Consider the following 27,343-nt stretch of genomic DNA (forward strand, 5'->3'; position numbering starts at 1 on the left):
AACAGTAATATTGTGAAATATTATTTCAATATAAAATAACTTTTTTCTATGTAAATATATTTAAAAATTTAATCGACTTTTGAAAAAAAGTTAAAAAGAGCAGCATTTCTTTTAAACTGAAATCTTTTGTAAGATGATAAATGTCTTTTCTGGCATTTTTGGCATAAAAGTTTTAATATATAAAAAAAAAAAAAAAAAAAACATTTACAAACCCCAAACTTTTAAACAGTAGTGTAACACAAAAATACTGGATAAAACAGTGAATATTTAATATGTAATTATATACATCAAACTATTTATTGATACGTTTTAGTACTGATTGACAAAGTATTTGCAAACAACATTCATTTCATTCATGTCTACCTATTCTGTATATGAATGTTTTTCTCTGTGTATATATGAATATGTAAGTCTAAGTGGATAACATTGAGTATTTGAATGAATAGTTGATGGTACAACTAGATAATGGCATAAATAATTCTTCTGCATGCTATCATTGTGTTTTCAAATCTTTGAAAAAAGCCAATACTGAGCACTGATCAAAGTACTAGATTATTCGGTTTCACGATAAGAGCTCTCAAAGAAAACTTATGAACTGTGATTGCTATCTCCGACCTTACTCTTTGAGCACTATAACGAACCGATTTTGTTGGGTTTTGTGTGGAGGGTTTGTTTCCAGCAAGTCCAGATCAGAAGGTGGAGGGGGGAAATCGTCATCGTAATCTTCCTCCGGCAGCTCCTGTGGTCTGTATGCAGCTGTTTGGAAATATAACGTTATATACCATTATTAGAGTTAATGTTTGTCACACAAAGCCAATGTATGGTTTCACAAGATTCATGTTTTTCTCATTTTTAGAGCTCTCTTCAATTCTATAGGAAACAGCATTGTACAATCTCTTTTTGAAAAAGTCATACAGGTTTGAAATGACATGAGAGTGAGTTATTCCTCCCATTATGAGAAATAAGACACACTTGACCACGTTCACTCAGCTTTGAATCATCTAACATGTGAGAAACACATTGAGACCTTCTCATTGACCACACAACGTTCTGATCAATGTTATAGCTTTAGTTTGAAATACCTCCATTACGACTCAATTTTCTGCACTAGTGTTCCCGTTTCTTCCACCATTTAGCCATTTAAGCGAGTCTAGACTGTGTCATATATATATATATATATATATATATATGCAGTGACATGAAATATTAATGCTAGTGCAGGGGAAAACATGTGATTAAAACTAGACTTCATTAAAACTCATCAAAATGACACTTGTGCACAGAGTTTGGTGTTTTCAGTGATTTTACCAAATCTAACAGCAGCGAGTGTGGAAAGCAATCTGAATTTAAAATGAGACGTGTGTATGTATCACATCCCTCTTTGTGCGACTAAAGTACAGTCGCATACTTTGACGGACAAGAGACGCTAATCAGTAAACAATGGTTTCCCAAAAACACGGAAAAAGCCTTTTGTGTTGGCACGGCAAGTCTCTGGAGAGCGTCGGGAAAGAATAGTGTGAATTTAAAACAGTTTGTTATCCGTTCTCGAGCGCTCGGCACAATTGCGAGTATGCTAATAAGGCCCACTTAGAATCCATTTCATCAGCTTAATGATTTCAAGGTCAGGCCGCGTTGCATAAAAGCGGAAGGGAATGTAGCAAAAATATCGTCATTGGCTTTTTCATCCCCATTGATGAGATGGGCAGATTTCCAACTTGTATAAGTCGAAAAAGCTAATGGAAAGCTACGCTGGCATGGAAAATGAGGCGGCAGAGAAAATGAACTCATTTTGTCCCCTCACAGAGAGGCGAAGCACTCTTCACATGGTGTCGATGATGAACGCATGCTTGCTTTCTTTTTGCTTTTTGTTTTTTGAGCACTGATCAATTTCATTTAACAGTAAGAGAATTTAGTTGAAGGCACTTAACATTATATAAATGCAATTACTTTTAGCATTTGGTGTGCATTTAGAATGCAGTCAACAAGTTAAGATGCATTCACATTGAACGTGATTTGGCGTCCACCGGTGGAATCCGCCACATGATCCAAGTGGATTCTGCAGCTGACTGTGAAGCAGGAATTCATAGTACAGCAACCTTAAGTCACGACCTAAAGCAATTTAATCATTGGCGGTGTGTACTTACAAGGAGCGGCTTCGTATATGCGGTTGTTTGCTGTGGATGGTGGAGCGGAATTGTTGGTGTGGTTGCTGCTCGGACGAAGATGAACAGGAGAGTCGTTTCTGCTGACACTTTGACTGGTTTCTGGATTTTCCTAAAGAAGAGGGCGAAAAAAGTTGTAGAGAATTAATTTGAGTGATTAAATAAACAACAAAACATTGATCTGGAAGATGCTGAGTGGGGAAAAAATGTCTTGACAACATGTTGATCAACTTCTATATTGGGTTCATGATGTCAGGATGCCAACAAGTGGAACATTTGCCATGCAGGACAAAAAAACAAGGTTAGGGAATTGGAGTTCACCCAAAAATTAGAATTCGGTTGTGATTTACGTACCCTCAACCTTTTCCTTTTACCGGCTTTATTTCACAAAACACGCACCGAAATTTACATTTAGGCATGTTCACATATGGAGAATAAAGACTGTTTTTACTAGGGCTGGGTATCGAGTTTGATACAATTTTAAGGCACAGACCAAATTGCCTCGATACCATTGAGTACTGAAAAATGATGCTACATAAGACAATTTATATACTGACATATCATCAGACTTTTTCTGTGTTTAAGTGTTTTTAGAAAACACGAAAAAGGGGATAAAAGGGGATCTTATAATATTACCGCCCCTTAATCTACACGTTTTCACTTACGGTGCCGCCGTTTTGTTTTCGCAAGCAACAACGGTGCACCAGTTCTAACGCCATGGCGAAAGTTCGAGCAAAGCATGCTAACTGTTCTGTCATTGGCTGTACAGAACACTATTTAGAGTTCCAGCCTCAGAGGAGACAAGAGAGTAGTGCATTTCTTGATTTATTTACTGTATATTACGCTGCTGCCACACAGATCTAATATAAACATGCGATTTCTCCTGTGTTTTTAACATAAATTTGTGTGTATTTGACGGTTTAAGCACAATACGACATGAAAGAGAACAAACTTTAGTACTCACATGCCGTGTGACAGCCACTTTCTGTGTGCATGCTTCAGATGTGTGCATTTAGAAAACCATATATCAGAAGTTTAAACTAATAGCATGACAAACTAAAAGCATTTAAGCATGATAGACATGATAATCAAAACCAAACAGATGTTTTTGGGAGAGTATTTGAGGTACGAGCTGTAAAGGCAGAGCTCTATTCTGGAAAAGGAATATATATGAATAAAATGAATAATAAATGATCTGTAGGGTATTTTGAGTTGAAACTTCACAGACACATTCTAATGACACTAGAGACTTATATTACATATTGTAAAGAAAGGTCTCCTTTAAACCATCAAAATAAAACCCACATTTTTATGTGGAATGTAATCTTGTTAAAACGGATTACATAAAATTGGTGTCAAAAAAGTATCTTTCTCTTTATCAAAGAATCCTAAAAACATCATGGTTTCAACAATAATATTAAGCAGCATAACCATGTTAAGCAATGATAATCAGAAATGTTTCCTGAGCAGCAAATTTGCATATTAGCAGTGTCGTTTTCGTCAACGATGACGATGACGAAATCATTTCGTTGACGCAACTTTTTTTCATGACGATAACGAGACGATGACGAGATAAAAATGGCTCGTTGATGACTAAAACATGACGAGACGTGTGTGAGTTTTCGTTGACGAGACGAGAATAGACGAAAATGTTAGTGGGTGGTCCGTCAGACGTTTAAAATGCACGACATTTCTGCTTATTGTGCATGCCAATTAAAACCTAAAAAGTATCTGCCGCTATGGCAAGCCGTTTTAGCATTAAATACTCTTTGCCATACTAGTAGGCTATGGCAAGCCGTTTTAGCATTCTATCCTTGTTTGGTTACGCCCACCACCTGGCGTGCAGCGCACAACGTCCTCAACATGTCACATTGTTGTCACTCAGACAGACAGACGATTAACCATGATGGCGGCAGTTTGCACATTATTTCAAATATATGTCTTTTATGTCTAAAACCATTCCTTCATTACTGTAATTATTGGTGAAAATAGTCGATCCGGAAGCTCACATTGAGTTGAACTATAGATCTGCTATTTTCACAACTTATAAGTGACACTACCCAACAGCAAAATACTTACTGACCTACATTAATTTGTTAAAAGACTACTTTTCCCCCTTTTTTTTGACTAAAACTAGACTAAAATCTTTATGACTTTTCGTCGACTAAAATTGGACTAAAACTAATAAGCATTTTAGTCCAAAAGACTAAGACTAAATCTAAGATGGTTGTCAAAAACAACACTGCATATTAGAATAATTTCTGAAGGATCATGTGACACTGAAGACTGGAGTAATGATGCTGAAAATTCAGCTCTGCATCACAGAAAATAAATTACATTTTACAATATATTTAAATTCAAAATAGTTATTTTAAATTGTAAAAATATTTCACAATATTACTGATTTTACTTCATTTTTGAGACACACGAAGACTTTAAAAAAGTGTAACATTAATAAAAAACAGAAATGTTTCCTGATCAGAAAATCAGCATATTAGAATGATTTCTAAAGGATTATGTGACACTGAAGACTGGAGTAATGATGCTGAAAATTCAGCTTTGCATCACACAAAATAAATTACATTTTACAATATATTCTAATTCTAAATAGTTATTTTACAATTTTGACATTGATTTTACTGCATTTTTGAGACATGCGAATACTATACTAATACTAATACTAATACTAATAAAAAAAAAAGTAACAATGATAATGGAATGTTTTTCTAAGCAGAAAATCGGCATATCACAATGATTTCAGAAGCATCATGTGACACTTAAGACTGGACTAATAATGCTGAAAAATCAGTTTTGATCACAGGAAAAAAAAATTACATTTTAAAATATATTTAGTTATTTTAAATAGTAATAATATTTATGATTTTACTGCATTTTTGATCAAACAAATGCAGCCTTGATAAGCATAAGAGACAAAATCTTGAGAAAAAAATTTTTTAACGGTAGTATGTAATTGCGAACATTTTACAAGAAAAACTGCAGATACTAAAAAAGAAAAATAAATTCTGTGAGAGAACAACCCTGATCTAAAAAAAATATATTGGGGGAAAAAAAATATGTTGAAGCCAAACTGTAAATGTCAAAAGGATAAAAGCAACCATATGACACAGTTAGAAATTTTCATAAGCCAAAGGCAATCCCGTCAGACTGTACTACTTTAGACAGATATGGAAACAAGTGTCAATATGAAGACGTGAGGCCACAGAATGATGCATCCTGATGGGGTCTTCTCAGAAGACAAAGAAGCTACAGCTGTCACCGTCAGGGCGTCTACAACCCAGAGGAGGAACGCTGTTATACTGTCTTTATACTGTCATACAAACCACATGCTACACACACAAACACGCTACTCGCAGCAAAAAAAGCCCAGACTGACTGGACGGACATGAAAGGTGTTAGGATATCACCATATCAAAGTGTGCTTAAATGCATTCACACCGTACTATTCCACATGGCGGGGAAAAACAGATGAAAGCCTCGTTCTTTTGTTCCGACGTTAAGCCTCAGTTGGAGGACAGTCATTAGCGGGGATGACGGCTCTTTACATGTGGAAACGTCACTCTTGTCATCTACCTCCTGCTCGCTGTCTCTCCAGACGCACAGGAATCATCAATGGACAGAAGGATGGATTCTCAGGCTGTCTCTTCCTCCTTAGAGATTATGTTTCTCACCAAAAATGAATCTAAAACCCCCCTTCACTGAGCAACACTGTTTCTGTCTTTCACTGTGATCAGTGTCTTGACAGCAGCAAACGTGTTGTGTGCATGTGTCGAACACGCATACATTGAGAGCTGGCAGGAAAATATCAAAAGGTACTTGAAGAATGGCACAGCAACTGCTCAAATCCAGACGGAGGGAAACTAAAAATGAAAAGTCAATTTAAAGAGTCGATATTATTGATTGACGCGTTCACCTCCCACTGACTTCAACCGCCGCATTGTCCTTATTAGCGGGGCTTGTTAAGGCATGGATCACGATTACTATTGCTCACACTGATTTGAACAAACCGCTGACCACTAATGTTTGGTGCAAAACATATGCAGGACTGTTTCTTAAAAACACATCAATGACTCATTTCATTATCTGGGTTAACAGGATTCATTAAAGAAAACAATTCATTTTGCCTGGTGGACGATAAGATGCAACAATGAAAAACCTCACAACAATAAACAATAAAACCTAATAATAATTGCACATAAAATTACTAAATTCTAATTAAAATTTTATTAAAAATCTAAAAATAAAGGCTTACAATATTTAAATAAAATAAAATAAAATCAGTTACTGAAATAAAGTTAAATTGACAGCAGCAGATGAAAAACGTAAACTTTAAAAAAAAATTCAAGCTAAAACTGAATTAAAAATAAAAGTAAAGAAAATATTTAAAACAATAAAATCTAATAAAAATGCACAAACACGTATTTTAAACCTTAATTGAAAATCTAAAAATAAAAGCTAAGAACAGTGTTGTCAAGATACTGGAATTTCTAACTTACAATATTTAAATAAAATAAAATAAAATCAGTTATTGAAATAAAGTTGAACTAAAAAAAATTGGCAGCAGCAGATGAAAAATGTAAACTTCAAAAAATTCTAACTAAAAATACTCAAGCTGAAACTGAATTAAAAATAAAAGTAAACTAAATATTTAAAACAATAAAATCTAATACAATTGCACAAAAACATATTTTTAACTATTTTAATTTGAAAAATAAATAAATAAATAAATAAATAAATAAATAAAATAAAATAAATTGGTTATTGAAATAAAGTTGAACTAAAATAAAATGGCTATAGCAGATGAGAAATGTAAACTTTAAAAAGTAAAACCAAAATTACTCAAGCTAAAACTGAATTAAAAATAAAAGTAAAGAAAGTATTTAAAACAATAAAATCTAATAAAAATGCACAAACACGTATTTTAAACCTTAATTGAAAATCTAAAAATAAAGGCTAAGAACAGTGTTGTCAAGATACTGGAATTTCTAACTTACAATATTTAAATGAAATAAAATAAAATCAGTTATTGAAATAAAGTTGAACTAAAAAAAATTGGCAGCAGCAGATGAAAAATGTAAACTTCAAAAAATTCTAACTAAAAATACTCAAGCTGAAACTGAATTAAAAATAAAAGTAAACTAAATATTTAAAACAAAAAAATCTAATACAATTGCACAAAAATATATTTTTAACTATTTTAATTTGAAAAATAAATAAATAAATAAATAAAATAAAATAAATTGGTTATTGAAATAAAGTTGAACTAAAATAAAATGGCTATAGCAGATGAGAAATGTAAACTTTAAAAAGTAAAACCAAAATTACTCAAGCTAAAACTGAATTAAAAATAAAAGTAAAGAAAATATTTAAAACAATAAAATCTACAGTGTTGTCAATGTACTGGAATTTCTAACTTAAAATAAATAATGCCAATAATAAAATAATGCCAACAACGACAATAATGATATTATATATTACTACTATTGAAATACAACAGCAGATTTAAAAAACAATCATTTTAATTCATATTACAGTAGTAAAATTACAATACTTAGGTCTGTAAAGCTCAAGGCTTTAACTGTTGCAAGTAAATATATTATTTTAGCTAGTCTTTTAAGTTTCTGTGAGAACAAGTTTACAAACAAATCTCATTAAATCTAACTATAATTATCTGTCTACATTATAAAAAAAAAAAAAATTCATGTTAAACTCACAGCATATGCAGAAAAGTAGTTCTCTGCATTTACCATGACAGTAAGCGGCCACCCAGAACACCCTAGCAACCACATAGCAACACCCAAAGAACACTAGTATCTGAAGACAATGTCAAAGTCTAATTTCTCCTTGCATCAGTCAATATGTCTGTAACATGCTCATATTCTCATTCATTCAAATATCACCTTGATTTTAGGTGAACAACTCCCACACAACACACACACACACACACACACACACACACACACACACACACACACACACACACACACACACACACACACACCAAGAACCTCTCTGACATCTTCAAAGGCTGAGCGCCGCACGTCTTAATCAGACAACAATCACAAGGGAGTTTGGGTCTACAGTCCAAGACAAAGAACCAACAAAACAGCATTAGAACAAGAGCCTAAACCCACGGACGTCTCCACCCCCTCAACACAGGGCAGCGCTGAGGGTGAGCTGAGGTTAGGGACCCTCAGGGTAGCCCCGGGCTGCCTTTCATTAAAACCCCAAATTTGCCTTTTATTCAAGGAACCCACGGTGTAATCTGATTAACTTGCCGAGCAAGAGGAGATACAGCGAGGTAACGGGATTAGATGGCAGACTGGGAGGAGAACAGGAAGGAGAACTACATGGAGGAAAGAGGAACAAAGATGGTGGTTTCACATGAAATCTCTTTGAAGAGCACTGCAGTTTGGGTTTGGGTTCAGAAAGTTTCTTTTTTGAGAGAATAAACACTTTTAATTCCAGGGTTTCAAGTTAGGGCATTTTGAAGCCCAAGTTAAGCAAATTTAAGTCATAAATTGAAGAGGACAATAGTATGTTTTCTAAACGTACAAGCCTTGTATAAGCAATGCTTCAAATGTGAAAAACTACTTTTTAATAAGAAGTTTTGCTTTATGAGAAACTGAACAAAATGAAGTGTGCTTATGAATAAAACAAGAACAAATATCTGCCAATGGTTTCAGAAAAATCTTAATAACTTAATTTTAATTCAAAGGGAAAACGAGTTTTCATACCCCATTGACAGATATTTGTTCTCATTTTAAGCATAAATTTTCTCAGAAAATGTCTTAGAAAACAAGACTGTATGTCTTAATTTTGCATCACAAGTAAATCTTGATAAGATGTTTAGATATTTGTATTAGAAAATAAAATAAAAAACTTAAATAAAATAAAATAATATAAAAATATTGTAAAATAAAATATTGAAATAAAGCCAAATTAAAATAAAATGGCAGTAGTAGATGAAAAACTTAATAATATAATAATAAAATTAATAATTAAAACGTAAATTACTAAAGCTAAAAAAAAACTTTTTTTTTTTTTTTTACTTTTTTTGGAGTACATGCAACATTTAATGACATGATTTCATGAATTTAGGAGTTTCTGCCCAGATTTAAGACCTTTTAAGGCTTTAATTTATAAAATAAAATAAAATAAAATAAAATAAAATAAAATAAAATAAAATAAAATAAACACAGCAGACGAAAAACTTCAACTTAAAAAATTTAACTAAAATGACTGAAAACTAAAACTGAAATAAAAATAAATTAAAGTGAAGAAAATATTTAAAACAATAATAATAAAAGGGCACATAATTTTTTTGGAGTACATGCAATGTTTATGTCATGACTTTCTGCCCAGATTTAGGACCTTTTAAGGCCTTCATTTCTGAAATAAAATAAAATAATGAAATATCAAATAAAACAAAATAAAATAAAATAAAAAAGACTTCATGTCTTAATTTCACATCTCAAGTAAATGTATCTTTATTTAAGGATGTTTGAATATTTGTATTGAAAAATAAAACAAAAAAACATTTAAATAAAATAAATTAAAATGAATAAACAGATGAAAAACTAAACTTAGTTAACTAAAATAACTAAAACTGAAATAAAAATAATTTCAGATCAAGAAAACATTTAAAACTATTAAACCTAATAAAAAGGCAGATAAAACCTCTAAAATCTAAAATAAAATAAAATTAAATTAAATTAAAGCAGATGAAAAACCTAAAATTAAAAAAAATACTAAAACTAAAACAAAATGAAAGTAAAGAAAATATATTATTAATAAAAAAGACACAAACATTTTCTAAAACATATTTAAAACGTATTTGAACATCTAAAAATAAAGGCCAAGAAAAGTGTTGTCATTATAATGGGATTTCTAACTTACAATACTTAAATAAAATAAAATAAAATATGTTATTGAAATAAAGTTGAACTAAAATAAAATGGCAGTAGCAGATGAAAAACTTAATTTAAATTCAAAATCAAAATTTTAATTACTAAAGCTAAAAAAACACATTTATTTTTTGAAGCACATGAAACATTTAATGCCATGACTTCATGAATTTAAGACTTTCTGCCCAGATTCAAGAGCTTTTTAAGTCCTGCAGACACCCTGTATTCAAAATAAATACTTTAATATAATATGAATTATAACACCATGGAAATGTGTTTTCTAAAATATTTTTCCTAAAATTTCTAACCAAAATGTTTTAAATTCATCAAAATGTCAGTATTGTCTCAAACTGAGGAACAAACCCATTAAGCTTAGTCCACAAACACTTTTGATTCTCTAACCTCCCGCTTATTCTCTTATCACTCAACTCTGTCTGTGTGATTAATGGCATATTGATCGCTCCGTCTGCATGTGATTAATGAAGAATGCATCTCAGCGACATATCACCTTTTATTGAGCGCCATTACCGCCCGCACCGATCACCATCCCTCTACCGCTAGATTGGGCCGAGGATAAGCTAATGCTCCCCAATAATACTCCAGAGCTCACCCACCCAAAGTCAGAGCGCTGAAGGTGGAGTCAATAACTATTTGTCTTCATATCCATTGGACGGCGATGAGGAGCTGTCGGGAATTGACGGTTTAACCTTGGATACAAATACTGCAAACTCCAATCAAGTCAAAAGTAATCTAAAAGTAATCTAAAAGTTTATTATATTACCTACAATTTTTGTCATGCAATTTGGAATCAGTAACCAATTACAATTTGTAAGTAATCTACTCAGCACTGCATGTGACCTCCTAGGATCGAAAGCAAAGCTTCCACCAAAAAAAAAAAAAAAAGAAGGTTTTGCTATTATCTCTTGGCTGAAAACTGGCATTTTAGTGAACTGCTGACTCATGAAAATGGATTCTCCTCTCCAATAAATTAGCCTTAACAGTACTCCCCATAATAGAAAAGAAAAAGTGTGCATTTAAAAAGTCTATTTCTGAAAAATATGCAAAAAATATGCTTAGATAACAAACACATTATTTTCTGAAATGATCAGCATTGTTCCAAAAACTACTGGAGTTCAGAAACTTCTCCATTATCAATTAAAAATATCGTTTTAGCTGACTCTCTGTCTGTATCATGTGAAACCACCTCTGTCAGCAAGGATATCATCATGCAGGTTCAATACACCAACAGGTGATTGCTTAAACTTACCACCACATTAACAAAAGGGGGACCCCAGTGAACATGGCGGACCCCCTGAAACACAGAGACATGTAAAACTCACAGTAGTAAAAGAAGGCCAAGTCTGTGCTTGTGTCCCATTAATGCAAGCACAAACTAAACAAACACTACAAGTTACCAAGCCACATTATGTGATTCATAAAACTAAAAAAGTATGGAGTCAATTCAATGCCAAAAGTGCTTGCACAAGAACTGAAGTGTTGCAAAAGAAAATAAAGTTTTACAAATGAAAACAAAAGTATTACAAGAAAAAGTTATGGTTTGCAAACAAAAATATTGAATTGCTATGAACACTTACTTCTCTCAATGTGCACACTTTTATAGCACTAAAATGTTTATTGTTTCATTTTGTTAAAACGTTCCCCATGATTTACTCACCCTCCAGTCGTCCTAGGTGTATATGACTCCAATCGGAGTTATATTAAAAATTATCCTGGCATTTCCAAGCTTTAGACTTGCATGGGCAGGTGTTTCTCTTCATCAATCCAAAACAAGTCCAATAAAATGCATCCATCCATAATAAAAAGTGCCTTAGGGGCCGTTCACATGTAGCGTCTTTTGCGCGCTCAAGTTCGTTATTTCAAATGTAGACGCGCGGCTTGCGTGCGCGTTGCGACGCTTCCATTATGCGTGCGCAAGCCGCGCGTCTACATTTGAAATAACGAACTTGAGCGCGCAAAAGACGCTACATGTGAACGGCCCCTAAGGGGCGGTGCGACGTGGTCGTTTTTTCCAGGCGCGTCCGCGCCGCATCGAGATAAAAACATCTCAACTTTTCAGAATGCCGCAAGCGCACCGCAGGTCATGTGACATGAACCAACCAATCAGCTTCCTCACGTTTTTCTGTTACATTGAAACCTCAGCAGAAACATGGAGGAGCAGCTCATCATTGTGGTCCAGGGATTTCCTGAACTTTATGATTTGTCAAGCCCCCAATATTTTGACGCTAACAGAAGAAACAATGCATGGAGACGCATAGGCTTGGAGCTTTTGGTTGCTTAGAAACGGCAGATGCTTCCGGAGCGCAAGCGCCCGAGCGCTTTGTTGATAAGGAAGAAAGCGGCGCGCCTAGCGTTTTCCACGCGTTTTTAGGCGCGACATGTGAACGGCCCCTTACACGGCTCCAGGGGGTGAATAAAGGCCTCCTGTAGCGAATCAATGCATTTTTAAAGAAAAATATCCATATTTAAAATGTAATAATCACTTGAATCTAGCTTGCACTAACTGTCATACAGGGAAGCCGTTCTGGGCGGATGATGTCAGTGGTGCATGAACACAGTCACAAATTAGAAGTACAAAATGAAGATTTGTAAAGAAAAATGGATTTTGATATAAGCCAAGAAGAGACTGGTTTTCCTTTGCTGAAGTAGGGAAACTTTGCTTCCTTTGCTTCTGTAAACCAACATTGGTTTGTGCGAGACTCACCGGTGCATGTGCAATGCCGACGTCCTACATCCTCCACCCAGAAGGGCTTTTTATTATGGATAGATGCACTTTATTGGACTTGTTTTGGACTGATGAAGAGAAACACCCACCCATGCAATTCTAAAGCTTGGAAACGGCAGGATAATTTTTAATATAACTCTGATTGCATTTGTCTGAAAAAAAAAAAGTCATATAAACCTAGAAGCCTGGAGGGTGAGTAAATAATGGGCTAATTTGGGCTAATAATTAGTTCAAAGTTACTGCTAGTTTTAATGTAAAACAATGTCATTTACTTGATAAACTATATATCATTATAAAGGTCTAAAGAGTCCAAAATTTTCGTATGCATTTTTTCAGTTTTCTCATTTTCGTCATCCATCAAAATGCATGTTGCGGATGCGAAAACGCAGAAAATGGAACCTGATTCGAATTTTTTTGCAGTGTGTGAAATCGCTTGAAATAATGTGAGGCTGTATTTATTTTTTAACATGCAAAAATTTCGTACTCTGTGTGCAATGGCCTTAAGACTCGATCTTCATTTTTTGAAACTTACAGTGACAGTAACAGTGACAAAATCATTACTTTTGCCGTTTCATTTATATTTTGCAATTCGTTATTTTGGTTTGCAACACTTCTTTTTTTTCTCACAATACTTAATTTTCTTTTGCAATTCTTTATTTTTTGTTTGCTAAACTTCAATTCTTTTGCAAGCATATGTGGCATTGACTTGACTCCATAGAAAGTGCTCATGAGTAGACTTATATACATTAAAAGTTTCAAACAAGTATTTAATAAGCTATACATCATTAAAAAGGTCTAAGACTCATGCTTCATTTTGTGAATCTTACAGTCATAGTAACAGCCAAATCATCGTTTTTGCTCTATTTCATTTATATTTTGCAATTCATTATTTTTGTTTGCAAGTATATTTGGCACTGATTTGACTCCACAGAAAGTGCTCATGAGTAGACTTGTATACACTGAAACAGACTTTAATGAGTATTAATGTTAATGTTAGTGTTGGGTCATTTAATATCCAATTTAATATTTTATATTTTTTTGTTAATTTCAAACTATTTTGACCTGATATAGCATAAACAACCAATGAAAAGTTTGGGATCGGTAAGATTTTTTTTAAATGTTTTTGAGTCTCTTAAATGGTCTCTTATGCTCAACAAGGCTGCATTTATTTGATCAAAAATACAGCAAAAACAGTATATTGTAAAATATTACTTCATTTTAAAATAACTATTTTCTATTTGAATATATTTTTAAAGAAATTGTAATCGTCTTTGGTCATTTTTGATCACGTTATTGCATCCTTGTTGAATAAAGTAATACATTTCTTAAAAAAATATAATTAAATAAATAAAAATTTTACTTTAACACAGCACATCTCAAAGTTTGAGAACTGGATAAATCTCTCAATAGCTGAAAGAAAGAGATGAATAACACCACATGCCCTTTACAGAATAAACAGAAAAGATCCATGAAGAAAAGCCCAGAGGGTTAAAAGGAAACAAAGTGCATGCAAAGATTTAAAAGTCTTTTATTTAGAAAAGAAAACTTAAGCCATTCAGAAACAAAGCAAAAGAAAAGCAGACATGGATGATTAGATGTTCCATTAATAAATAAGTGAAAAGAGCAAATGAGAATACAAGCATGTGCACAAAGTTAGTACAAAAGCAGGAAGCAGGAGAGAAGAGCGCTTTTTCATGAAGTCAAAGAAAAACAAGGAAAAGAACAATCTTCAGTGTGTCAAAAGAAAATGAATCCACAATGATTTAATTTCAAGGACTTCCTCGCCAAATGTCCATGATGACACTGCAATCTAACTGACCCCAATTTATAACTAGTTTAGTTTTTGAAAATAGTCTGTTCAGGACAAAAAAGTAATTTATTGAGAGTTTTTTTTTTTGACCAGAAGCCTATTTTCTATTCTCCTTGCAGGATAACAATAGTACTTTAAATCCTGTAGTTTAAATCTCAAAATAAGGAGGAAATTAAAACCATTTTCTCCTTTTATCCAAAACATATGTGTGCATGTTCCAACATTCAGAGGTCACCTGAGAGCCTGTGATGCCGATAGCGGTGATACCGGTGGGCTGTGGTCAGAAACTGGGGTTCAGAGGCCCTGCGGGGAAGCGGTCTGTAGCGGTACACATGGTACGGTACAGGAAGTGGGCATACCTGTGCAGGCGAGCGCTCCAGAGAACGCAGAACCACCAGCTGGATGGTTCCTCTGAGGTTTCCTTCAGTCGACATGGAGTGCCGCAGAGTTTCCATTGCATCGTGGTTGGAGCGTCCGAGCAATGATTCGCTATTGACGGCTATCAGCTGGTCATTGATACGCAAGCGACCGTCCTGCAAACAAGAGAAGACAAAAAACAATGTTACATATACAAAACACTGAGAATTTATAGGAGTTTAAAAATTTTATTAGTTATTATTTGTATTATTGCGTACTAGTTAGACCAATTACCGTAGTAGATATATAACCTAAAGATTTAGTGCAATATTTAAAAGTAAATACAAAACATAGTACTAGTTATAGACACATTAAGCAGATTAAAAGATGTTACATTTTTAGTGAAATAATATAAGATGTTTTTTGTTTGATGAGATGAAATTCAGTTTGCATTTAAAATTAAATATAAAAAAACACACAAAATAAAAAAATACATTAAAAATAATAATAATAAAAATAATAATATATTACTAGTTACACAGAATAATATATAATAGACAGAATAATGGAATTAAAGCTATAAGTAGATATACAATTTACCTCAGATTCAGTGCAATACAAAATTAAATACAAAAAAAAAACTAACTACAAGCCATAGTACTAGTTATAGACACATTAATCAGATTAAAAGATCTTACTTTTTTTTTTTACTATAAAAATAGATGTATCTTTTACCTATGAATTTAGTTTGCATTTAAAATTAAATATAAAAAAATAAATTAAAAAATGTAATAAAAAAACAAAAACTTAATCAAATTTAAATACAAAAAATAATAATAAAATAAAATTACAGAATTACCACAGAGTGGTAGTAAAACAGATTAACGACATAACGACATAATCAGATTAAAAGATCTTACATTTTTAGTGAAATAATATAAGATGCATATTTTACCTAAATTCAGTTTGCATTTAAAATTAAATATAAAAAAACCACAAAATAAAAAAATACATAAAAAAATAAATAAATAAATAAATAATAATAATAATAATAATAATTAATAAATAAAATTGCACATCACAGTTTTAAAAACATAAAAAAAATAATAATAATACAATTACAAATTACAGTGGTAGTAAGCCAGATTAACGACATTAAACATTTAAATATTTGCTATAATATAAATAATTTACCAATAAATACAATGGTGTATTTAAAATGAAATACCAAAAAAATTAAATACAAAAGTACAAAAAAAAAAAAACAACTTTCTAAAAAGTTTCAGCTAATAGATACACTAAACCTCACCTTTTAAATTTTTATTAATTTTATCATTTGTATTATTGGGTCCAAAATTATAGTACTAGTTACAGACACATTCATCAGATTAAAAGATCTTACATTTTTTGTGTAATAAATAATATAAGATTCATCTTTTGCCTAAAAAAAAAAAACACAAACTAAATCATTTTTTTAAATACATAAAAAAAATAAAAATAAAATTACAAATCACAGTGGTAGTAAACCAGATTAACGACATTAAAATATTTAAATATTTGCTATAATAAGATAAATAATATACCAATAAATGCAATGGCGTATTTAAAATAACATACAAAAAATAAAATACAAAAGTACACATTCGTCAGATTAAAAGATATTACATTTTTAGTGCAAAAAATAATATAAGATGCATCTTTTACCTAAATTCAGTTTGCATTTATTAAATATATTATAAATATAATTAAATATAAATAAAGTAAATATTTTTTTTAAAACACATTAAAAAATAATAATAATAAAATTACAAATCACAGTAGTAGTAAATATAAAAATATACATAATATATAAATATATATAAAAAAAATTAAATACATAAAAAAACAAATAAAATTGCAAATCACAGTGGTAGTAAACCAGATTAACGACATTAAAACATTTAAATATTTGCTATAATAAGATAAATAATATACCAATAAATACACATACATATACATATGATATATACAAAAATGATATCATAGTACTAGTTACTGGCAAATTAATAAGATTATTATTATATTAGTATTATTTTACCATAATAAGATACATATTAATGATAATTAAAGCAGCATTTAAAATACTACATATAAAAAACAAAACTAACATTACAAATTAATACAAAGAATTTCAAAATAAAAAATGTAAAAATAAAATGTTAATGTTAGTGTTGGGTCATTTAATATCCAATTTAATATTTTATATTTTTTTGTTAATTTCAAACTATTTTGACCTGATATAGCATAAACAACCAATGAAAAGTTTGGGATCGGTAAGATTTTTTTAAAATGTTTTTAAAAAATAAATAAATAAAAACGAATAAATGCAATTAAATAATAAATAGGATCACAATCAGGATTCCAGCATTAAAGTAAAAGCTTTTAGTCTGTATCGTGAATTAATTGTCCTTGTTATTTTCAATGAACCACTACTATTTTAGGGGGAAAACTATTCTGACTGAATTACTGTCAGACTGAAACTTGTAGTTAAGTTAGGACCACCGCTATTTTCAGCTAGCTACTCCCAACACTAAAGCCCTATAGAGTGATTTAAAAACATTTATGCAGTGTAGCCCCACTGTTAAATGTTTAATGCATCCCACCATGAATTCAGACACAATTACGGATGCATATCATTAGCGTGAAAGGGCCAGGCCGGAATGAATTGGATTAAGGTTCACAGCTGTGGTTTCCTAAATAAAACTGAGCTGAGGAGGAACAAAAGAGATTAGCAGCTAAAAGCCACTGGAGCCGCTGAAGACTCCTGAGAGTCTGTGTCGCGGAGGATGATCCTGACCCCTGGGCGAGGTCACTGACCACAGACCACCAATACCGACCTCCGAGGACACAAACACTTGTGCCCATCTATTGAGAAAATATACTCATGCATACACAAGCAGACAGTCTGGAAGCTCCCCAAGACCACCTTGTGAAAGACACCACCTCTTAAAAATAACCCTAGACCCCATTACTTTGTATTAAAATAATTTATTCCTCAAATTAGGATGCAGTTTTTTTTATTTTCATGCCTATTTGATCTCAGTCCTGGAGTGTAAATGCTAGTCGAGCAGCAGAAAGTGTGAGAGAGAGAGTGTGATAAGGGTGAACGGCAGAAGTCAAATGAAGAGCTCAGCCTTTGAAAATGTCTATTTGTTTGAGCGTCTCTCTCTGATGGAGGCCTGTGATGCAGCTCGCTCTCTGAGCCCACTCTCCACTGGAGTGCTGATAGAGGCCAGAGACGCAGCTCCACCTGTGAGCCCACTCTTGATTACAGTGCTGATAGGGGACAGTAGATGTGCTCTTATCTACACACAGACGCAACACCTGCTGCCTGACTGGATTGATTGCAGAGGGAGAGGAGAGAAGTATTCATATTTCTGTTACGGCACTGTAGCTTATTCCAAACCAAAATGACAAAGCTTTATAGGCTACGAAAAAGGCTGTTTTTCATCATTCACCTATTTTTTTTCCAGTTTGAGGCCACTTTGGGTGGATCAAAATTACCATACTATAGTATATTCTACATAATAAACAAGGTTTGTATTATTGCTTAAATAATAATAGTCTAAAAGAATTAGAGAAAATAAAAAAATGAGGAAAACTTTTATAGTTTTATGGTCATGTACATTTCTGTAAATAAAATAAAATAAAATAAAATAAAATAAAATAAAAATACGACTGAATTTCTTTATGGTTGTAAACATTTTTGTGACTGCTGGAGCTCATATCTGGTAAAATAAAATAAAATAAAATAAAATAAAATAAAATAAAATAAAATAAAATAAAATAAAATAAAATAAAATAAAATAAAATAAAATAAAATAAAATAAAATAAAATAAAATAAAATAAAATAAAATAAAATAAAATAAAAAATAAAATAAAATAAAATAAAATAAAATAAAATAAAATAAAATAAAATAAAATAAAATAAAATAAAATAAAATAAAATTAAATAAAATTAAATTAAATTAAATTAAAATACGACTGAATTTCCTTGTGGTTATAAACATTTTTGTGACTGCTGGAGCTCATATCTGGTAAAATAAAATAAAATAAAATAAAAATACGACTGAATTTCTTTATGGTTATAAACATTTTTGTGACTGCTGGAGCTCATATCTGGTAAAATAAAATAAAATAAAATAAAATAAAATAAAATAAAATAAAATAAATAAAATAAAATAAAATAAAATAAAATAAAATAAAATAAAATAAAATAAAATAAAATAAAATAAAATAAAATTAAATTAAAATACGACTGAATTTCCTTGTGGTTATAAACATTTTTGTGACTGCTGGAGCTCATATCTGGTAAAATAAAATAAAATAAAATAAAAATACGACTGAATTTCTTTATGGTTATAAACATTTTTGTGACTGCTGGAGCTCATATCTGGTAAAATAAAATAAAATAAAATAAAATAAAATAAAATAAAATAAAAATACGACTGAATTTCCTTGTGGTTATAAACATTTTTGTGACTGCTGGAGCTCATATCTGGTAAAATAAAATAAAATAAAATAAAATAAAATAAAAATACGACTGAATTTCTTTATGGTTATAAACATTTTTGTGACTGCTGGAGCTCATATCTGGTAAAATAAAATAAAATAAAATAAAATAAAATAAAAAGTAGTAAAACAAAAAATGTTTATAGTCATGTACATTTTTTGACTGGGAGTTTACATCTTGATAGAAATTAAAATAAAATAAAAAATTTAGTCTGCAAATAATAAACAGTTGCAAAACGAGTTTTATTTCAGCTTATTTAGTAAAACTAAAATAAAAATAATAATAATAATAATTATAGTAATAGTATATAAACGATACTTAAATAGCACTCTAATGTTGTCTACTTGTACTATTTTTATACTGCATGAACATCATTGTATTATGGACAATGTTATATTTATATATTTATAATAGTGTATATATGTTTTTATTTATATAATTTTAAATGGTTTTTAGTAGTTTAACTTGAATTAGAACTGTAGTGGCATACCGGATTGGAGCAACTTTCGTGATTGAAGTGCTCAGATGAATGGACATTGGATGAATGGGCTGCTCTTTACCTTATGTGCGGCACCGCCGTGGATGATGGACTTGATGAAGATGCCCAGGTCTTCTCCGGTCTCTCGGGACTTATTACCCTTCAGACTGACCCCAAGACCAGCTGAGCCGGAGTCATTCAAAGGAACTTCAAACATCAGCTGCTCTCGCCCGTCCTCAGAAAGCAGCGGACCTGATGGCTCTCCTTTCTGCAAATAACGCACACACACAGACCAGGCAGGTCAGAATCTCAGTTGACTTTCAAAACCATGTGAATCTTAACATTAATCCCAGTTTAACAGCATTGCGGCACATGGAACTTTGCTTGCGTTTACAAACTACAAGATGAGTCGAAATTATCGCCAGTGGTAATCGATGGTATGTTGCATGAGTTTAACACACAATGAACTTTGACGACTCCAATAAGATAACGGATGTAGTTAGATGTAAATCTTGAGATGAAAGAACATTAGCTTCTTTTTTTTTTTAAGTTTAGGGGTTAGTAAGAATTTTTTATGTTTCTGAAAGAAGGCTCTTATGTATAAAAGCCCATTTTCACCACTGAATAAAAAATAAAAAAGGTAAGTGCAACTTTTTATCTCACAATTGTGATTTTATATCACGCAATTCTCACTTTTTGATTGCGTTTGTGACTTTATATCATGCAATTCTGAAAAATAGTTGGGAGTTTATATCGCATTTGTGACTTATTTCTTGCAATTGGGAGTTTATTTGATGCAATTCTGAGAAAAAAAGTCAGATTTGTAAGTTTATATCTCACAAATCTGACTTTTCTCAGTTGTTTCTGAAAAAAAAAATGTCCAAATTGTGAGTTTATATTGCAATTCTGAAGACAAAAAAGTCATAATTGTGAGTTTATATCTCGCAATTCTGACTTTTTTCTCACAATTGTACATTTACATCACGCAACTCGGAAAAAAAAAAGTCAGAATTGTGACTATATTTCTTGCAATTGTGAGTTTGTATGACGCAATTCTGAGAAAAAAATCTGAATTTATAGAGTTTATATCATGCAACTCTGAAAAAAGTCTGAATTGTGAGTTTATATCTCGCAATTGTGACTTTATATCATGCAATTCTGAGAAAAAAGTCAGAAGTGTGAGTTTATATCTCGCATTTCAGACTTTTTCCTCACAATTGTGAGTTTATATCATGCAATTCTGAGAACAAAAAGTCTAAATTGTTAGTTTATATCATGCAATTATGAGGAAAAAAACTGAAAAAACTGAATTTTTTATTTCTGACTTTATAACTGCAAGTTTACATCACACAATTCTGACTTTTTAACTCGCAATTGCGAGGTTACATCTTACAAATCTGAAAAAAAAAGAATTGCAAGATTTTTTTCTCGCAATTTTAACCTTATATCACACAACAATGAAAAAAGTCATAATTGTGAGTTTATATCACACAATTCTGACTTTTTTCTCGCAATTGTGAGTTTATATCATGCAATTCTGAGGAAAAGTCAGAATTGTGAGATAAAAAGTAATAAAAATTATTTTTATTCAGTGGCAAAAATAGTTTTCCATACTTAAGCTCATCAAGACTGCATTATTTAGATTTTTTAAAAAATACAGGAAAAACTGTAATATTGTGAAACATTATTGCAATTTAAAATAGCTGCTTTCTAAACAAATATATTTTAAATATAATTTATTCCTGTATTACAAAGCTGAATATTTCAGCAGCTATAACTTGATCCTTCAGAAATAATTGTAATACTGTATGCTGATTTGCTGCTCAAGAAACATTTTGTACTATTATTAATGTTGAAAACAGTTCCTTAATATTTTTGTGGAATCTCTGATACATTTTTTCAAAAGAATGGCATTTAGTTGAAATACATTTTTTGTGACATTATAAATCGCTTTACTGTCGCTGAAGAAAAGTACTCATTTTTTTTCATAAAATGCAATACAGTGTATTTTTTAGAGACCAGTTAAAATAAAGCCAGATGTAGCAAGTAGATGAGGAAAGAATAATGATGGATGAATATATAAAGGACAGAATGAATGCATGTCTAATGGAGAGGCAGGAAAAACACGTTGGGGGTCATTTGATTTGAACGTGGAAGGGTGAGATCACGAGAACGTGCCAGTTCAAAAGGAAACATAATAAGCTTTTGTCAGAGATTCATTTAGGAGAATGGGGGTTGGGGAACGACATCGTTTAAGACTAATAACTCATTATTGAACGCACTTACACACACACGCTCACAACTACCCACACACCTCACTTCTCTTTTGGCTTTCTTTAGCTCTAAAACATCAGATCAAAGAGATCAAGAGTGTCAGAGCCAGGGGCGTCGGACAGGGGGTAATAGTGGAACAGAGTAACAGGGGCCCTTGGCGAGGGGGGCCCATCACGATCCCCCTCCCCCCAGAAACGTAGGATTGCGATCGCAAAACAACCCAGGTAACAGTGCAGGTAAACCTAACTCCCCGATCTCAAGAGACGCACTAGCAACCGATGCTAGAGGTTGCAGCCTTTAGTCTCCTTGTTCGAGACCCGGGTGCGAGTAGGACCCGAATGAGAGGGGTTATTCGAACATTTTTAGTTAGAACGTAACTTTTCGTTTTTAGGGGGGCCCCTTAGCTGAGTCAGTGCACGGGGCCCAGAATTCCCAGTGACGCCCCTGGTCAGAGCCATGGGTTTTGACCTTTTTTCCACATCGTTTCCTTTTCTCTCCACTCTCGCATCAATAAAACATGGCAAAAAGGCCTAGAATAAAGTGCGACGGCTGAACGTGACTGTCATGGTTCTGGAAACCACATTAAGCAACCGCATTAGCCTGTTGCTAAGCTACTGTGGAAATGGGCCAGGGGAAAAAGAAACAAAAATGACTTTGTAGGAGTACAAAGTTGGGCAAAAAGCATTAAGCAAGAGCTAACGATGAAAAATACGAGGGCCAATGGGGCAAAGCTTCAAGTAGTCCTTTTAGCGCGTCCTCTTACTGATGATAATGTGTCGTACATGGCCTGAGGCGGACGACAAATCAGAGTTTTAGCACACAATAAAAGGCCTGTTCTTAAGGGAGGTCAAACTTTGGTCCCGGCGAGAATATCAGATTGTCTGAGATGCCGCTCTGGTGGTCCTATCAACACCAAGCTTAGGCTTCACACGAAGACCTCCTGAGGGTAAATACACACTCATATGCTCTCATACACACTATATGAGCGACTGTTTTAACTAAAGTACATGAGTAAAAGCTGGCAAAAAAGGTCAGTGGTGCTGGAGAGTAAAAAAGGATCTGTGTCTGTCTGGAATACATGAAGGAAAGTAAACAGCATTAACTTGACAGATAAAAACAGACTGATGGATAATGCAAAAAACATCATATTTGGGCACTTGCAACTATATTAGTATTATTGATTAATATTAATGTTAATATTAATAGCTATTATTATTTATTTTAAAATATTTTTTTATTTTACTTAAAAATCAAAAACACCATATTTGAGCACTTGCCAATATACTAGTATTGTAATTAATATGAGCTGCTATTATTATTATTAGGGCTGTCCCCGACTATGAATTTTCATAGTCGAATCAGAATTTTCGAATCTTTCTATAGTCGACCGATAGTCGAATCATCTTATGTGCGTGTGTGAATGGGTTGGGAGGGGCACGACACTATAGTCAGCAGGAGGGTAAAACTATTTTTATTTTATTTTACAAGCGACCAAAACTGCCTGCCAACTGACAGACAAACTTATTTAGGTTTAAATAAAAACACAGAACGCGTCTTTTAGTTCTAAAAACGCGAGGCGCACAGCACTGCCTTTTTTGGTGACTTTTAATGAAAGAGCAGTGTGCTGCGGTTTTTTTATGTTGCTAAGCAACGACCAAAACAGCTGTCCTGTCAGTCAATTCAAAGGATTATAGCGCGAGCGCTCTAACTTAGTTTTTTGCTGTTAAGTAAACTGTCATATTAGCAGAAACCCTAAATAATACAGCTCCGGGTTACCCACGATAGACACCAAAGGTTTCTCCTCCATTTCTTGCAGTCTCCGGACTTTTTAAGCAACGGTAAACTTTCGCCATCACAACAGAAGACCCGCATCTCCATTCATTCGATTGGACAATGGAAAAGAACGCGAATGACGTTGGGTGTTTTTCCGCTCAGAGTTGATTTTTTTTTTTTTTTTTCAACTTCAGGCGCTCAGAGCGCTCCTGCAAAACGCGAGGCGCAGCAGCCGGGGGCGCATAAACAGGGCACAGAACGCTCACTGCCAACAGAAAACCATTCAAAAGAGGCGCCTCCAACTGCAAAAACGCGTCAAGATGGTCCTCATCTCGTCATGCATCAGAGAAAGTGAAAATTAAATTTGTCACAGGGGTGGTTGGAATTATTCACAAACACGTTAAAAATATTTACTGAACGCTTCTTTCTTTTCACTTTTGTTTTTACTGCATTATCATAATCAAAGGCTGTATATAACTTAATATAACCGTACAAAACCAGTAGTTCTGTGTGCAATTAGACATTGAGCACCCCCATATTGGCAAAATGGTATGATGCTCGTTTCACCCGCGAAGATTCGACTGTGAGATCGGTGGTCGAATCAGGCTCCGCATATCGATGCATCGAATCTTCGACTATTCGGGGACAGCCCTAATTATTATTATTATTATTATTATTGTTTTTTTTTTTTATAAAAACCACCACATTTGGGCACTTGCAATTATATTAGCATTAGTATTAATAATTAATATTATATTTATAATTTATAATATTATATTAATTGGTGGTATTATTATTATTTTTTTAAATAAAAACACCATATCTAGGCACTTGCAACTATATTAATATTAGTAATAAATATTAATATTAAAGAGTCATTATTATTATTATTATTATTATTATTATTATTATTAAGCATTTTTTTTTACAAAAAACACCATATTTGGGCACTTTCAACTATTTTAATGTTAGAAATAAAAAACTGCTATTATTATTATTATTATTTTATAAAAACAGACACCATTTTTGGGCACTTGCAACTATATTACTATTAGCAAAAAAACATTAATATTAAACTGTTATTATTATTATTAATACACTTTTTTTTTTACACAAAACATATATTTGGGCACTTGCAACTATATTAATATTAGTAATAAAAAATAAACTGCTGATTCTTTATATATATATATATATATATATATATATATATATATATAAATAAATAAATGCCACTATATTTGGGGACTTGCAACTTTATTAGTATTAGTACTTAATATTAATATTACCTGCTATTGCTATTATTATTAAGCATTAAACATTAATAATATTAAACCATCTGAAAAATAATTTTAAGTTATGATTATAAAATTAATATAATGTTAATGTTATATATTATACAAGCAGAAATTAGTAACTGCATTAGTAACACTTAACATGAGTATTAATTGATAATATTTGTATTCATACATTTTATTAATATTAATATCTCTTAATTGTCGATTGATAAGTATTAATATTAATTAATAATATTATTGTCTATTAACATTAATTTGATAGTACATTACGCTATTACATTAACAGGAATTAACTTCTGTGTTAAGAACAATTAACACATATTAATTAATCATTTAAAAAAAACATTAAATATCAATACTACTTAATATGTACCAACTATAATATAATATAATATGCAATTAATATTAACAGTAATTAGCACTGTTATTATTTCTTGTCCGTCTTTTTCAAATAATAATAATAATACCAAAATAAATTAATAATTAATTAAAAAAATTGATGTTTCTAATATTTAAAATATTTTAGGAGAAACATCTCAGAGAAAATTGATACTTTAATATAACATAACTGGCATATCCTAAGCAACAACATTTTCTTCTCGTTGTTCTAAAAGCAGTCATATAATACACCAACAAATTCACTAAGAAAAAAGCTGCGACACAAAAAACAAACTTTGATCGATCTACCGCACTCATCGTGAAAATCTAGCTTGATTCACACAGCATTTTGAGAACAAGTCTTTGAGTCATTTACACAAAAATAATGCATGGGAAATGTGTTTTGATGCCTCTGGCTAGAAGTCAATGCACCTTAACCCAGATACCGAACTAAATTAGAATTGATGTCAGAAGGCCGTTTGCTATTACATGAAAGCATCTACAGTTTTTATATTACGCACAGCTTTTTTATTTTAAAAAGTCCATTGGGTTTGGATAGAAGTGGCCATGACCCAAATAACAAATATAATTAAATAGGTCATGACAAAGCAGAACACATCCTGTGTGTAGGAAGAGGAATTATTACTGAGACCATCTCAAGGACATCTAAATGCTCCACCAGGCCTGTGACCGACCTCTCTTCCTGTAAGCACTACTGCGTGCAATGTGCCGTCTGACCCCTCCATCCTCACAGAAAACCTGGTTGAATCAAACAGCAAACTCCCTTTAGAGTCTACATTATGATTGTAAATTGCTTACAAAAAATCTTCAGCTTTTACACTAAACTTCCTACGAGAATCTTATGTTACAGAGATGATATTAGACTAAAAACATGATTTTAGATAAATGTAAGTGTACCTTATCTAATGGAACAGCACTGAAATCACTAAATATAGTCTTTTGATTATTATATTAAAGACATTTTTGCTGCACATGCTGAGAAAGAGTTAAAAGCATGTCTAGTGGGCATGAAAAAAAAAAATCTTACATTACAATTTAATTTGATGTTTGGCTGATTTATTGCTAGTGGCTATCAGGTATAATTAATATGTTGCTGAAGACATTAATTCCACCTACTGCATTCATTTACCCTTACGGTACATGACAAATTGATGCAGAATCCAGTCGACTTAGCTTTAATGCAATGCTGATATTTAGACGTTTATAGTTTGCTAAAGCAATCTCATTAATATACATTTACACAACAGGCCCACAGACTCTTGCATTTGTCTGATAACTGAAAATTCGACACAATCATTCAAATGCTGTTTAAAAGAAAAATACGTACATCCACCAGAGGTTTATCTATGGAAGCCTGTTTCCGCCACTAAATAAAATGGTAAAAAAAAAAAATGTAATTGCGACTTTTTATCTCATAGTTCTGACTTTTTTCTTGCAATTGCGATTTACATTTTGCTATTCTGACTTAATTTATTGGAATTGCAAGTTTATATCACAATTCTGAGAAATGAAGTCAGAATTGCGAGACATAAATTCATAATTCTAAGATACAAACTCACAATTCTGAGAAC

The 27,343-nt window shown here is 32.0% G+C and overlaps 1 protein-coding gene across 1 annotated transcript in view; it reads right to left on the bottom strand.

Moving 5' to 3' along the window:
- pard3ba (par-3 family cell polarity regulator beta a) overlaps window positions 1-27,343 on the bottom strand; it is a 250,801-nt gene that overhangs the window by 103,675 nt on the left and 119,783 nt on the right. The window contains exons 11-14 of the mRNA XM_073842392.1: window positions 20,111-20,296; window positions 15,000-15,173; window positions 2,145-2,274; window positions 642-756 (exon numbers count right to left, since the gene is read on the bottom strand). Of these exons, the coding sequence (XP_073698493.1) occupies window positions 642-756; window positions 2,145-2,274; window positions 15,000-15,173; window positions 20,111-20,296 (605 nt within the window). The remainder of the gene's footprint in view (window positions 1-641; window positions 757-2,144; window positions 2,275-14,999; window positions 15,174-20,110; window positions 20,297-27,343) is intronic.

The sequence above is a fragment of the Garra rufa genome, chromosome 6 (assembly GCF_049309525.1).
Source record: "Garra rufa chromosome 6, GarRuf1.0, whole genome shotgun sequence".
NCBI lineage: Eukaryota > Metazoa > Chordata > Actinopteri > Cypriniformes > Cyprinidae > Garra > Garra rufa.